At 34.6% G+C, this 15,396-nt stretch overlaps 1 protein-coding gene across 1 annotated transcript in view; it reads right to left on the bottom strand.

The window, feature by feature from the left end:
• Positions 1-14,115, bottom strand: part of Septin2 (septin 2) — a 72,612-nt gene extending 58,497 nt beyond the window's left edge. The window contains exon 1 of the mRNA XM_089102889.1: positions 14,020-14,115. Within this exon, the coding sequence (XP_088959015.1) occupies positions 14,020-14,046 (27 nt within the window). The 5' untranslated portion in view covers positions 14,047-14,115. The remainder of the gene's footprint in view (positions 1-14,019) is intronic.
• Positions 14,116-15,396: the final 1,281 nt, after the last annotated feature.

Here is a 15,396-nt window from a genome sequence, read left to right as displayed (position 1 = left end):
GCATCCCTTACCATCCCTTGGGTTGAGAAACTGAAATTACACCCACTGGGATATTACCACAAGAGAGGGTATGAGATTATGCCATTCAAGCTGCTCAATCAGGAAAAGTAGGCTATTTCCCAAACTTCTTTCAGACAGATAATCATGGGCAGTGCAAAAGCACTGCCCATGTAAAGTAAAGAATAATGTTGGCACATTGTATTATTTTTTTTTTTTTTTTTGTTTCCATACCTGGGCACTTTGTATGAAAGAAGTGGTCATAGAAACTACGAAAAGGGCTCATTCAATTGGGAATTGGAGTGGCTAGTGTCCTTTTCAATAGTCAAAAGTGATTAGAGGGCAACTAGTCCCCCCCACGCCCCTCATTCCCCCAAACACATCCGATCAAAATTTTGAGATAGCTATTTTGTTCAGCATAGTTGATTTCCGGATAAAAAATATGTTTTTGAGGAGTACACTCCCCACAACCCTCAAGGCAAGGGTTTTAAGTTTTGCCCTGAGGATATGCAAGAACGATGTTGGCACAAAGTATTATTTGTTATTTTTTTTCTTTAGAGCAGGGCACTTTGTATCAAAGAAGTTGTCATAGAAACTTAGAAAAGCGCTCATTCAATTGGAAATTGGAGTGGCTTGTGCCCTTTTTAATAGTCGAAAGTGATTGGAGGGCAACTATCACCCCCCCACGCCCATCATTCCCCCAAACACATCCCATCAAAATTTTGAGATATACATTTTGTTCAGCATAGTTGATTTTCAGACAGAGATAATGTTTTTGAGGAGGACATTCCCCCACAGTCTTCAGGGCTAGGGTTGTAAGTTATGCCCTGGGGGCATATAAGGTTTTTATAGAAGGCGTTGTTGTAGAAACTTTAAAAAAGGCTCATTCGATTGTAAATTCAAAGGGCTAGTGCCCTTTTCAATAGTCAAAAGTGATTGGAGGGCAACTAGCCCCACCCCCCCCACGCCCATCATTCCCCCAAACACATCCCATCAAAATTTTGAGAAAGCCATTTTGTTCAGCATAGTTGATTTCCAGATAGAAAATATATTTTTGAGGAGGCAACTCCCCAACAACCCTCAGGGCAAGGGTTTTAAGTTATGCCCTGAGGGCATATAAGAACAAAGTTGGCACAATGAATTATCTTTTTTTCCTTTAGAGCAGGGCACTTTGTATCAAAGAAGTTGTCATAGAAACTTTGACAAGAGCTCATTCAATTAGAAATTGAAATGGTTAGTGCCCTTTTTAAGACTCAAAAGTAATTGGAAGGCAAATAACACCCCTTCCAAGACCACCATTTCCCCAAACACAACCAATCAAAATTTTGAGATAGCCATTTTGTTCCACGCAGTTTAAAGATCAGGAAATTATACCTTTGAGCAGGAGACTTCCCCCGCAGTCTTCAGGGCAAGGGTTATAAGTTATGCCCTGGGGGCATATAAGGTTTTTATAGAATACATTGCTGTAGAAACTTGAAAAAGGGCTCTTTCGATTGGAAATTGAAATGGCTAGTGCCCTTTTTAATAGTCGAAAGTGATCGGGAGGCAACTAACACCCTTTACACACCCACCATTTCCCTAAACATATCCAATCAAAATTTGAAGATAGCCATTTTGTTCCACGCAATTTAAAGTTCAGGAAATTATACCTTTGAGCAGGACACTCCCCCCACAGTCTTCAGGGCAAGGGTTATAAGTTATACCCTGGGGGCATATAAGGTTTTTATTGAAATCTTTGTCGTAGAAACTTGAAAAAGGGCTCTTTCGATCGGAAATTCAAAGGGCTAGTGTCCTTTTTAATAGTCTCGAAAGTGATTTGAGGGCAACTTATCCCCCTCTCAAGCCCACCTTTTCCCCAAACACATCAAATCAAAATTTTTAGGTAGCCATTTTATTCAATTTAGTTGAAAGTTTTGGAAATTAGGTCTTTAGGGAGGACAACCCCTCCACCCCCACAGCCCTCACGGCAAGGGTAGTAAGTTATGCCCTGGGGGCATATGAGGTTTTTTATAGAAAGCGATATTGTAGAACCTTCAAAAAGGGCTCATTCAATTGGAAATTGAAAGGGCTAGCGTCCTTTTAGTAGTCCAACATAAGTTGGGCTCAAAACCCCTATGCCTTCCCAAGGCCAGAACATAATTTGCACTTTACTAAAAAAAATACAAATGAATGGGCATTGTCAGTTTAATATACATATACTGATATTTAGTAATCAAAATGTTAATAATATTTGACTTATTAAAGTTGTAAAAGTAAAAAAATTTGATTTTTTCAGTAAAGTGCAAATTATGTTCTTGCCTTGGGAAGGCATAGGGGTTTTGAGCCCAATTTGTTTAATTTCTGCTTGTTTTGAGTTTGACTCGGTTTTTTATTGTAAGTTCTGTTCGTTTTGGGTTTCATCTATTTACTAATGCTGATTTGTGGTAGTTTCACACTTGGTAGATTATTTGATTTTATTTTTGCTCATTTTTTGTTTAATGGAGTTCTTTGCTTTTTTTTTTTAAACTTATTTTGTGGAAAAAGTTTTTTTAATTATTCTTCAAGAAAGAGAGGACATAATCAAGAACTTTTCAGAAAGCCTGTCAATGAAAGACTGCAGAGCAAATACTCTTATAACAAAGTGGTGAATCTCATGGAGCTTGTTAGACCAGAAAACAGTTTCTTCTATCAGTGTTGATTTATTCAAATCATCAGTTAACAAAGAATGGTGCAAGAAGCCCTGTTGAAGAGTTTAGGACTCACCAAACAAGTTGGCAAATGATCACCACTGATCAACAACTACAGGATCATCTTATTGCTGGGAAGTGTGATTTAATGGATAAAATTCTAGTTTAGCAGCTTCTTGCTATCTTGAAAAGCAGTTGAGTTAGGAAAATGAAACCATCAGCAATGAATTCAGGGCCAAAAACGTGTTCTGTGAGGGGATTGCCAAGTTTCTATCTTAACCTTTTTCTGATTTCTCGGCCTTAGAAATTTGTCTACTTGACAGGTATATACCTAGTGGAATTTTGACAAAACAATATGATTCCTTAATTTTCGATTTACAATCCCTTTTTCTCTGGTTTTACTTTTGAAAATACAATTCCTCTTATTTGAGTAGAATGTTAAGCCATGTCAATTTTTTTTTTCTGAATTTAAGAAATAGATTTGCAGATTTTTGAAATCTTATAAATTGGGATTCAGCAAAGTTGTGAAGCTGAAAATACTTTTCCTGTTCTTTATTTAGGTAGAAGACCTAAGGTTTCACTTTTATAACATGCAGATTTTTAAAGGTCAATGCCTTCCAGAGGGAGGAGTGGAGGTAGGTACTTCAGAATACCTTCCCAGGAGATTATTTTAGCTCTGCATACATTACTGAGATTTTCATTCACCTAACTCAAATAATTTCCAAGATAGTAAAAAGCTCCTAAACTAGAATTAAATCTTAATAGCCTTTTCTTCTACTTCAGATTCACCCACTTTAAAAAATCTCAAGGATTTTATATTTTTTCTCATAGCTTCTTATTTTTTTCTGATATTTTGTGTATGCGAGTAAAGCAAAAAAAAAATGTTTTAAACAAGAATCAAAATAAATATCAACCAAGTACACAGACATTAATGACCTATCAAAAATACCTGCAAAAAACAGGTATTTTTTTTTTTTTTTTTTTTTAGAAATAGATCTACAGTAACAAAGAAAACATATAAAGTCTTGTATAAAGCCTATATGAGGCTTTAAAACATTGGGATTTTTTATCCCAATAGGGCTTACTAACCTAGACAGATCAAATTGTTGGAATAATGGTTTATGAAACCTGAACTGAAAAGTAGACTCGAACCATAAATAAAGTACCAGGGACATCAGAATGAAAAATTGTTTGCCCCCTGGCTCCACCTTAGGTCTATTATCAACTGAAAAGTGGAATTTTCTATTGTTTTTGTTTTAATTGTTACACAATTATGAAGAGTACTAGCCTTACACAAGGTTTCGCCAATGTTACCACACTAAAACACAGGGGGGAAAGCAGAAAATATTTGATAATTTGACTATGCTTTTCCTGTTTACACAAGATAGGCTACTCTAACCCCCATTGGGATGATTCACCAAAATTCAATCAGGTTAGCTTTCAGTTTTGGTTCATTTTCTGCTGATTTTTCACAATTGTTCTTTATTTTCAAACTTGGCAACTGCAAAGTGACAAAACTGTATATGAAGATCTTTTTCGCTAGAAATTGAGTTCCTGGTTTCCTACTTTTGAGATGTGTATGATTGTGATTTCAGTTTTCAGTTTTTCTGTCCTTGGTATTTAAAAGGTTTTTTTCCTACAGTTAAGATAGATGTTCTGTTTATTAAGCACAACTACAAACCTTAAGATATTTATCTTCTATTTGTTTCCTTTAGTATTTCACACAAGTTCGTTTAAATATTAAATAATGTACTGTCTAAGAAGTGAGTGTTTATGGTATAAGCCCCCATTCCTATCAGGCACTCTAACCACAACATTATTTTATTAAAAACAAAGTAAAATATTACTCAGCTGTTTCTCATTCTAGAAATTAATTTTCTATTGTTTTTTCTTCTTTTTCTTCTTCGGCCATTGGCATCAAAATTATGCTCTGGGTATCTTTGATTTGAGAGAGAATACCTCCAAAGAGTCAGCTTAAAGCACTCCCAGAACCCAGTACATTTAGATCACTAATCATGGAGAAATATACCTAATAAAATCTGTAAATGATTCACAATACATGGCCAAGGAGATAGCAATATTCTTTTCTCTTTGCAAATTACTGTATTTATAAATTCATTGCCAGTAATAAATGTAAAATATAACACTGATGGATTACAAAGAAAGAAAATGGAAAAAAAACAAATAAATTCTGACAAATACAAACAGAACCAAAACAGAGAAGAACAGACAAGAAGAAAAGAAAAATTACAAATAGGGGCAATTATATGTACGAACAAACCTATTATCAAAGATGGACAATTTCAGAGGTGCTTTCACCAATAATCTGCCTCCAATATCTCATTTCTTTTCTGTACCATGGACACTGGACTTGCAACTCCATACCGCAAGGATAGTGAGCTGTTATTAGTCCAGAGAGGCGGCCTTAGCAAATATTTCGCATGCTTGTAGAAACACTTCCGTATATCCCTAATATCTGAAGCAGTAAGAAGAGACCAAAATGGTGCAAGGGCAAGTAGATGCAGAACGGCAAATGCATTATAAACGCTAGCTAAGATATGCTAGATAAGTATAATATTTATTATGATAATTAGTCCTAGAGAGAGATATTGAGTACAAAATTTCAATAAGCAGTAAATGTGTGCTTTTCTGTATTTTATACCATTAGAAACTATGTAGTATGTTTTTCTGTGTATTGTGGTACAAATAACAGGTAGAACTTTCAACTAAGACACTCCACTTTTAAGAAAAGTTTTTGCTTCATAAAACTAATAATATACAACTAGATTAGACAAGTTAAAATAGACAAAAAGTAACATAAAAATTGATTTTTAAAAAAAGAAAAGAAAAAAGAAAGAAAAGGAGACAGAATAGAAACAAAGAAAAGAGACAAGAAAAATAAGAAAAAAGAACAGGGATATACAAAAAAAAACACTAACATCCTAAGCCTAAGTTTGGTTACCAAAAATATTTTAGCATAAAAATGATAGAACAAAAATTAGGCCTAGGAGTCTTTGAGTATAAGCTATTGCAAAACATACCTGTTTAAGGTTTTACTTTAACTCTGATAAAAATGCAAACAGAGCTGTCAATCATTCTAAACTATGAAAAGTCTGGATATGGTAAGATAGCTTACATTTTTCATGATGATAGAATTTTGAATTCAGATAAAAAGGAATGTAATTAGAGGAGACTAAAGTGCATGGATCTCTTATAATGCTGGCAATAGAGGTTTATATCTTAAACTAACTCTATTTCAAAAACGTAATTTTCTGTCTGAATTTTGAGCCGTTCATATTATTGACCTACAAATAAAGTGAACACAACACTTAATGGCATCCTTTATGCTATTTCTGACTATAATAATTGATTTTCTTGCAAACTCAGTTTTAAGCCTTTTTGGACCCTTAAAAATGACAATTTCTTTCTATATTTTTTTGTATAAAAAGGCTTGAAATATTGGTTTCAAACTTACTATTTCATTATAAAAATCCATTTTGTTAAAGTTATATAATCTGCAAGCATTGACTTATCACAATTAAGTTGGATAAAAAATTCAAAAAATGTCTCCATTTTTCCATCCACCATCTTTCTTCTGTATGCTTTAATATTTTTCAACTATAGGTGATACAGCAGTTTTTAAGCAGCCTAACAGAATAAGAAGAAAACATGGGAGAATTGTTTTGATTTTTTTTTTTTTTTATTCAACTTAATCTTGACAAATCAATGTTTGTGAATTATAAGACTTTTACAAAATGAACTTATAATGAAAAAGTACATTTGAAACAAATATTATAACCCATTTTTATATCCAAAAATACAGAATGAAAATATTATTTTCAAGGGTCATAAAAGGGCTTAAAATTGAGTTTGCAAGAAAAGCAATCATTATATTCAGGAAGAGCATAAAAATGGCATCAAGTGATATGTTCACTTTATTTGTAGGTCAAAAATATAAACTGCTCAATATTTAAGGAGTAACTTTAAGGAGCAAGTAACTTTAATAACTTTAAGGAGCAAGCTTTCAGTGTCTAAAAAACAGTCTAACATCTAAAAGAAGTTGAAATCGGTTGAATTTATTGGTGTTTGGATAACTTTACTGACTAAAATATGAGCATGCCAGTCAATGCACCTTTTAATACTGAGACCAAATGTACCAGTCATTACCCTTGAACATAAAAACCCAAGCCTCCCCCTCCCCTCTCGTGGGACCAATGTTAGTCCTAGGCAATGGAAATTTTTTTTCTTGATTTCTTTAGATTAACTTTATTAGGTAATATGAGCCAAAATCACTGATGAGATAGACAAAAAATGCATAGGCCTACAACTAAAACCTGTAGTTTAAGTGGAATTCTAGTTGAGAGAATCCTTGCTATCTTAGAAAGTAGTTAAGTTTTTTGGGCAGTTGTCATATCTCATCTAAAACTGGACTTATTACCCTTACAATTAGACCAGCATTTCTTCTTAGGCAAATTGTAGATCTTGAGGAGAGAGATCATTGGTGCTTATAACTCATTTTTGCCAAATAGCTGATTTATCACCTTTTGGCTTAACACCACAGAATTATAACTCTTTTTTGCAATTTATAGTATTTTAAATTTCTTTTTCACTTGTTCAAAAATGTTTTGAAAACTTTTTTGAAAAGAAAAATATAATATTGCACAGAAGCCCAAGTCCACAAATATGAATCTACTCACTTTTCTTACAACTTCTATCCACTTTAAGTCTGTGATGTAACAAATACTACCTGTCTACTTCAGTTTTAACTCAGCCAATTTCAGCATCATTTTATTTTTATTTTATTAAAAAAATCATTTCAAAAAAAAGTTTGCCATCACCCTCTTTCTATGGCTGGGTTCTTTGGGGCTGTGTTCTGAGGCACAAATTCTTGCACTTGGTATAAAAACGAGTTATCAACAGGGGTGGTGTCTTCAATAATTCTGACTGAGAAAAGATTTTGTTTTATGCATTGGCAAAGCAAGGCATTAGAAGCTGATATGCTACTTTTGTAGAAGGCATGCTTAAGTTATGAGTGGTTACTAAAACTAATGCAAGTTACCCTTCTAAAAACAAAGTTTTTCAACTTTTAAAATGAAGGAAGCCATAGGCTTGTCTAATAATTGTTTTGTCCAAAAAATCTACTGAAAAAAATCAAAAAAGAAGGAAATTTGTGGGACAACTGAGATGCAAACCCATTTGCATAGTCTTTGAAGACAGAAGTTAGAGATCTTAGCCATGCAGCCAAGGTTGATATGTTAGGAGAGTGTTAGTTAAGACAAATTAAGCAAGTAAAAGTTGCAGAGAAATTTGCAATTTGAGGCTAGCCACAAAATAGTTCTTGCTGTAAAATGCAAGAAAAATAGAAGCACCCTTCATTAATCTATATCCTGGTTGATTTGATGGCTAAAATATTGTGCTTCAGCTAAACCTAGGTTCACACATATCTAGACCCCAGCGCCACGCCGGCGGATCGACCAAACGCCGCCGACGAGAGGCCCGGTCGAACGCCGCTGAAGTGTCGCAATGCCGCCGGCGCGCCGCCGCCGGCAGAGGCGGTGGCGTTTGGTCGACTTTAAATTAATTTTGCGGCAATTCTTTATTGAGACAACCGAAAAGTTGGAGCTTTTCTTTCACGTGCGGTTTAGTATTATGATTTTCCTGAGTGGAAATCAAGCAGGGCTTGCACTATCCCCAAATTTTCGGGTATTTCCCCGAAAATCTATGCGTCACCCCGAAAAAAATTTGGTTCCCCGAATCCCCAAAAATCACGCAATCATGGTGCCACTCTAGCGATTTATCACCAGTGAGTTTCCCTGGCAAATATTACTTTGCATACCATAATTCTTCATTACTCTCTTGTTTGTTAATTTTCGTCTCTTTGTTACTTTGCATAAAAACCAGACAGATGCAATATGCAATTGCAAATATTGCAATATACACAGTTCTTCATATGTTGACAAAAAAGTATCTTCTTTATGAAATGAGTTTAAATAATTTCGAATACAGTTTCCCAATTGCTATTTCTTACATCATTCATAGTCAAGAATTTTATTTTCAAGTTGAATAGAATTATAGAACACATTCATTGCTATACAGTTTCAGCCTTCAGTTGGATTTTGAAATTGATAGCTGACAGATTGTTTCTACAGCTGAATTGTAAGTGCAGAATTTGTTTTTCTTTTGCTGTTTTTAGATAAGATCTTTTTAATGTTTAATACTAAATTGTTGAACGCCTGATAGAAAATACAATCTTCTTTCTGAAACATTTTTACCCCCCCCCCCAAAAAAAAAAAAACCTTCTATTGAGACAAAATTTAGCTATAGACTAAGCTATGTACAAGGTTGGGGAATTAAAGATTGAAACGGAATTTACCCCAAAAATATGATTCATAAATAAATTGTAGATTATTGCCTATAGGGGCTGTCATTTTTAAATGATAATACAACATTTTTTTTTATTGAAAGCAGGAATGCCAAAAAGATTATTTTTTTCATTTGAAGTGGAGACAGAAGAAAATGATATCGAATTCCCTGGGAAACCATTGAAATATTTTAATAGACCCAGGGCCCCTCAATGGGACTTGTTCATTGTCTTGGGTATTTTGCAATTTCTCATAGACTACTGTCCTAATTTGGCTTTAGTGTCTGCTCCCTTTTAATTAGATTCTTCGGATTTTATTGAATGCCACGGGAAAAATATGACTCAGTTTTGCAATAATTTGATGTATATTTGAATAATTTCGACATTTTTGTTGTTGTCATTGTACCCCTTTACACATACCCTCAATTTTTTTTTTTTCTTCAAGGAACACTAAGCTGTTTAACGTTATTTTGCTTATTTGTTTGAACCATATAGTGACCTAGTTAATTATTAAGTAAATTATTTTTCTAATGTAAAGCTGAGGCAGTATCCTATCAAGGTGGTATCCAGAGGGGGGGGGGGGTAATACATATAAATGATAATATCTCTAAAAAATTTTATTGAAAGCAGGGATGCCAAAAAATTATTTTTCTTTAATTTAAAGCAGAGACGGCATCTTATTAAGGTAGTATCCAGAGGAGGGGGGGGGGCTATAATATTTAAATGATAATGCCTCGATTTTTTTTTAAGAAGGGATGCCAATAAGTTAATAATTTTTTTTATTTAAAGCAGAGATGGTATCCTATCAAGATGGTATCCAGAGGGGGGTGGGCATAGGGAGATATTATATTTAAGTGATAGTACCTTGATTTTTTTTTTATTGAAAGCAGAGATGCCAAAAAGTTGAAAAGTTGATAAAAATTAACAAGATTTTCGTGAGTTATACTTGATACAGCACTTGTATGGTTTTATTGTCCAAACAGAAAGGGACATATGTGTCCAACCCATTTTTTTTCTTATTGATGAAACGGGTTTACTTTGAAAACATTCATTCATAAGTACAAATTGGTGTGACAACAGCAATATCAACATCCCCACCTAATATTGCGCTTGAGTGACAATGCTGCCCTTGGTCCAGTGCCCAAGTTACAATAAAAGGTCAGGTCATAATAAAAGCTCTCAATTTGGGAGGTTCAAGGAGGAGTCTTGGACAGTCTTATGATCTCAGGGTACTAGATGTTGCAACGTTCTTACGTATCTACAGTGGTTTAAAGAATTCGATCACCCCACAAATGATAACCAAAAATATGCACAAATATAACAAATGTAACATTTGGAATATTATACCACTTTTTTCAAAGCTTTGAATAAAAGCAAAAGAGGCTAAATACCCCTAACTATGCTCGAAAGCTATTTTAAAAAGAAACTCTTTGGAGATTTCCATGGATATGACCACAGCAGATGCTTTGAGCCTGGGTGGGGATCAAAGAGGAGTCTTTAGGTATTTGGACCACACGTGACTTATTGTTGTGACTTTCTTAAATTTGGTAATTTTTGTGAGTATTTGGAAATCAAAGCTTAAACTCAATAACTGATACCAAGTGTCCTAACATTTTGCTTGGATTAAAAGTGACGAACAAGGAAGAAAATCTCAACATCTTCCTGGAGCTACTTCAGTCTGCATATTATTTTATTTAATTACATTTAAAACGGATGAGCTTTTCATTTTTTACCTAAGAAAATAGCTGGCACTTCATTTCTTTTCATACCAAATAAATCATTAAGTATTTTTTGTTTCATTGTAATTGAAGTGTTCTCATGTGAAGTGTTCATCGTGTACTTTTCAATTTTTTAAGTTTAATCCTTTTAAATGCAGTTTATAATTTGACCGACATTATATATATATGATTTTATAATTTGTAATGAATCCCAAAAAGAAAAAAATGAAAAATATCCAAAAGAGCAGCCAAAAGCAATAAAAAAGCAGCAGTTCAGCCTTAGCCTACATGACATATATTCTATAAAGAAGACAAAAAAAAACTTTAAAATGCATTTTTTTAAATTGTTATTTAAAACCAGTTTTTAATACAAGAAGGCTTTTTAGGAATCCAAAAGAGCAAAAATAAAACAATAAATATCAAAGTTGCCCATTTCAACTGTTTTAAAGGTGACAGAACAGATATAGGCAAAGGGCATTATGAAAAAATTTAGCTTCTAAGTTCAAATTTATGTTCAAAGTTTTTACCCAGATAACTGACAAATTTTGTGATACAGTATTTGTTTTGTATGCAGTAATGCTTGATGAAAAAAAACTACTAATTTTGATAATAATTTATGTTAAGAATACATAGCTAATAGATACTTCAACTATTATTATGCAAAGGTTCTATTATTATGCAAGGCAAGGGTTCACTTGTATTATGCAAGGGTTCTGAAACACCACAGCCATTTTGTTTCTACCAGATTTCTACTTCTCTTGATAAATAACAAAGAAGATCAGTTTCCAGTCAGCGACTTGTGAATTTTTGAACTCATGAATAGGCTCAAATCTGTTGTAAATTTAAGCTGTGATTTGAGAAAGACTGATGAAAACATTAATGTTTGTGATCAACATTGATCACACCGGTGGCACGCCACCAATATCTTACCAGTGGCCCGCCACTGACATCTTACTGGCAGCACAGAGGCCTGCTATTTTTGCCCCACTGCCGCCTGTCTTCCCTCATCGGCATGGCACCGGGGTCTACACATATCTGTTTTTTTTTTCATGCAAAACAGCTCATGCAGAATGAATGCAGCAAAAACGCAGAATTGTTCACACTAATCCAGTCCAGTACATCCATCAAAATGCCATCTACCACCTCTAAGCACTGAAAGGGATGCATGTCAATGGATAAGTTGAAATATTTAAATGCATGTGTTGGGTTGGCATAATGCAGAAATTGGCATGAGACAACAGATGGAACTTGGTGGGTTGCACAAAAATGAGCATTTTTGCATGAAATCACATCTCTGTGAAACTGGGGTAAGACTATCTTGCAGAGTGTTGCCTAAGATTGGAAAGCACACTTATAGAAGGAGAAGACTTTCAGTTCTGTAGCTTTCAGACTATTTACTCCTGAATTCAGTTTGTTTGATTTACCTTGGCAATAGTGCTTTTGTTAAAAGAACATACTTCCAATTTTCATTGGACTAATAGACTGGAAATGGTATGTTTTCTGTTTTCTCATGTGTTGTTGGCTAAGAAATTATTCTGAGGAAAAGTTACTTGCAAACTAGATGGCTAACTATATGGTAAATTTGTTTCTAGTTAGTTCAAAAAAGGAAGTATTGCTGGGGAGAAGCTGCTTGTCAACTAGTTGGAAAATAATTTGTTTTCTGGGACAATGTTTGTATCCAGCAAATTGGCAAAATTAAGTGTTGCTGGGGAGTAGTTACTAGTCAACTAGTTGGCAAATGAAAGTTTTGCTGGGGTAATGTTTCCTTAAATTGCAGCTAGGAACAATCTAAGGATTTCTTGTCAACTAGTTGGCAAATAGGCTATAGATTTCTCCTATAGAGGTGGGTCAAATTTTCTAACTAGATGACAAAAATGTTTGGTAAAATTCTACTTTAGCTAATTTTGGCTAGCCTATCTTGGACAGGGGTTAGGTTAGGAAAATGAAACTTTCAGGGATGGGTCTACAGGCTAAGTATGTCCTGGGAGGGTAATTTGAAGTACCTACATCCACTCCTACTCTCTCTAGAGGGTCCCAAAACTTGCCTACATGGTAGGTACCTATTAAAATTTTGACAAAACAACATTTTATGTTAATTTTCAGTTACCAGTTTGTTTTTCTCTTGCTTTAGTTCTGAAAATCCAATTCCTGTTATTTCAATAGAATTTTAAGCTATATAAATGTTTTTTTTCAAAATTTAGGAAATGTGTTTGCATATCTTTAAAACCTTATAAACTGGGTTTGAGTGGATCAAGTAAGTAGAATAGTTGAAAAGATTTTACAGGACCAAGAATTACAGGCATGGCAGGCCCAGTGTTCAATTTCGAATTCACTGTGTCTTTATTGTTGGTCAAAGGAGATTTGTGGTGAAGTTTTATTTTTTAAGGTGGGTTTGAATAAAAATGAAATTGAGCTACTAATTGAAATGAGGGCTGATAGTTTGCCACTGGGCCAAAGAAGAAAGTTTATTGGGAGGGAAAAGTCAAAGCCTGGTCCTTATTTTTGTCCTATGTGTGGAGGTTTAGACAAGAGTGTGTATCACTTGATGTGTGAATGTGAGGAGCCGAGTGATTGGAGACTGGAAGTGTTTGGTAGGGGGGATTATGATTGTGAGTGGTTGGTGAATGTGTGTGCAGATGAGTGTTTTATGGGTATCAGAAGCTTGGCACAATTCCTTTGTCTTGCAATGTATCATAGAAGTAGATTTCTGTAGGATTATGTTAGGTTATGTGCAATTTCTTTGTAATGGTTCTTTGTTTATATTTTTGCCATGACCTATAGGCTTTCAGCACAAATAAATTCTATTCTAGGCCTATACTTTAGCCTGTAGACCCATCCCTAAAAGTTTTATTTTCCTAACCTAACCCCTTTCTAAGATGGCCAAAAGTAGCTAAGTAGAATTTTACCCTTTTTACTCAGATAAACCAATTACTTTCCAAAATATACAAAAGCTACAACTAAAAATCTAGGCCTACATTGTAGCCTATGTTGCCTGGAGCTAGGCTATAGGCTAGGCTACCTCATTAAGGGAGGGAGAGGATACATTTCCAAAGGTAGCCATTAGCCTAGCATGGGCCTAGCCCATTTGATCTAGTGTTAAGGTACACCTAAAGGTATTTTCATCTTTTAATAAGTAAAGTTTTGAAACATTAGGCATAATAGGCCTAGCCTAAATTTGTCAGGACAAACTTGGCTAATCTAGCCTACAAGATTTGATATTAAAATGGGATAATATACCTGAGACTATTACATTAATTTTTATTCAAAATAAACCTACTTGATTCTGCAAAACTGTAGCAGTCATTCTAACAAGTTATCTTTACGCCCTAATGGGTATATCTGGTTTCCTCTTTCTCTGTAAACAGTATTGCCTCCAGAATTTCGTGTCACGCCAACTAATACTCGGCGGTGTGTTTGCCAGTGAAATTGCATTATAAAATCTTACCCAGCTCCTTTCCCCTCCAGAGAACAAATGTAGACAGATGATTTAGATTTTTCTAGACTCTTCATAGCTTGATTTTTTTCTTATTTCCCTCTTTTTTTGTTTTTCACGCTTCTTTCTTTCTGTTTATTTTCTTTTCCTTAACTTTATTGTTAAATTTGTTTCGAGGATTCACAAATGATCTCTGTGACGTAAACAAAGCTAGTCGAGGAAACTTAAAAACAAACTGAAAAACTTGCAATAAGAATAGCTTTTGAACTTTGGACGATAATTTGCAATTGATGGCATGGGCACCCATAAGCTGAGTTTTAGGGAGCTGACCTAGCATTATCGGCACTTCCAGTGCTGTATAATATGATAGAAATCTCAAAACAGAAATATAAAAATATAAGGCAGCATCATTTTGCAAGGAGGGGAAGGGGATACCCCCCTTACATGGGTGCCCATGACTGATGGGGCTGTTGTTTGAAGCTTTTACAAATATTTTCGGCCGTCAAAGCAAGATCACTTTGATCTTGACTAAATCTAATTCTTTGATTATGGTGTCCCTTCCGCCTGACCCATTTTTGATCTGGCAAGTAGAAGAATTAGACTCGTTACCTCTGGGGTTGAATTTTTGTTTTATCTGGTTGCACATTAAAATCGTAACAAGAGGCAGTAGCTTTCGAATGGCATCATCTTTATTTTGATTTCATCGGTAATTTCTCTAAGAGGTGAATCTGAACAATTCTGGTCGGAATGGTAGTTTCTGGTACGGTTCCAGATACGAAGGTTACGCTGTAAATATCAGCTGCCCTGCAGAGCAGCCGCACTCTGGAAATTCTCCGTCAGTGTATTTATAATTTGATTTTCGACCTTTTTCTCAGCCGTTTTTTGAGTTCTGTCATTCAAAATCCAATCTTAGAGTATTGAACATTAAGGCCGTTCCTGAACCAATATCAGCCCAACATTTTCAAGGATGAACTTCCACATGGTTTACACAAATGAAGTTTCACGCAAAAACTGTATTTTCACGTAAAAATAGGTTTATCAAAGAAAGACATATTCACAAAATGTCCAACAGCGCTTTCGATTCAGAATTTGGTTTATGAATTTTCTTTCGAGGAGAGACACCTTATCTGTTTTGTCAGTATATCTACACAAACATAAGTTAACGACTATGGTTTGATAGAATCTGGAATAAATTTGACGCTTTCATCCATTTTTGTATTA

The sequence above is a fragment of the Artemia sp. Qi Xiang Cuo genome, chromosome 17, assembly GCF_049724085.1.
Source record: "Artemia sp. Qi Xiang Cuo chromosome 17, ASM4972408v1, whole genome shotgun sequence".
NCBI lineage: Eukaryota > Metazoa > Arthropoda > Branchiopoda > Anostraca > Artemiidae > Artemia > Artemia sp. Qi Xiang Cuo.
This window is presented reverse-complemented; position numbering and strand designations above follow the sequence as displayed.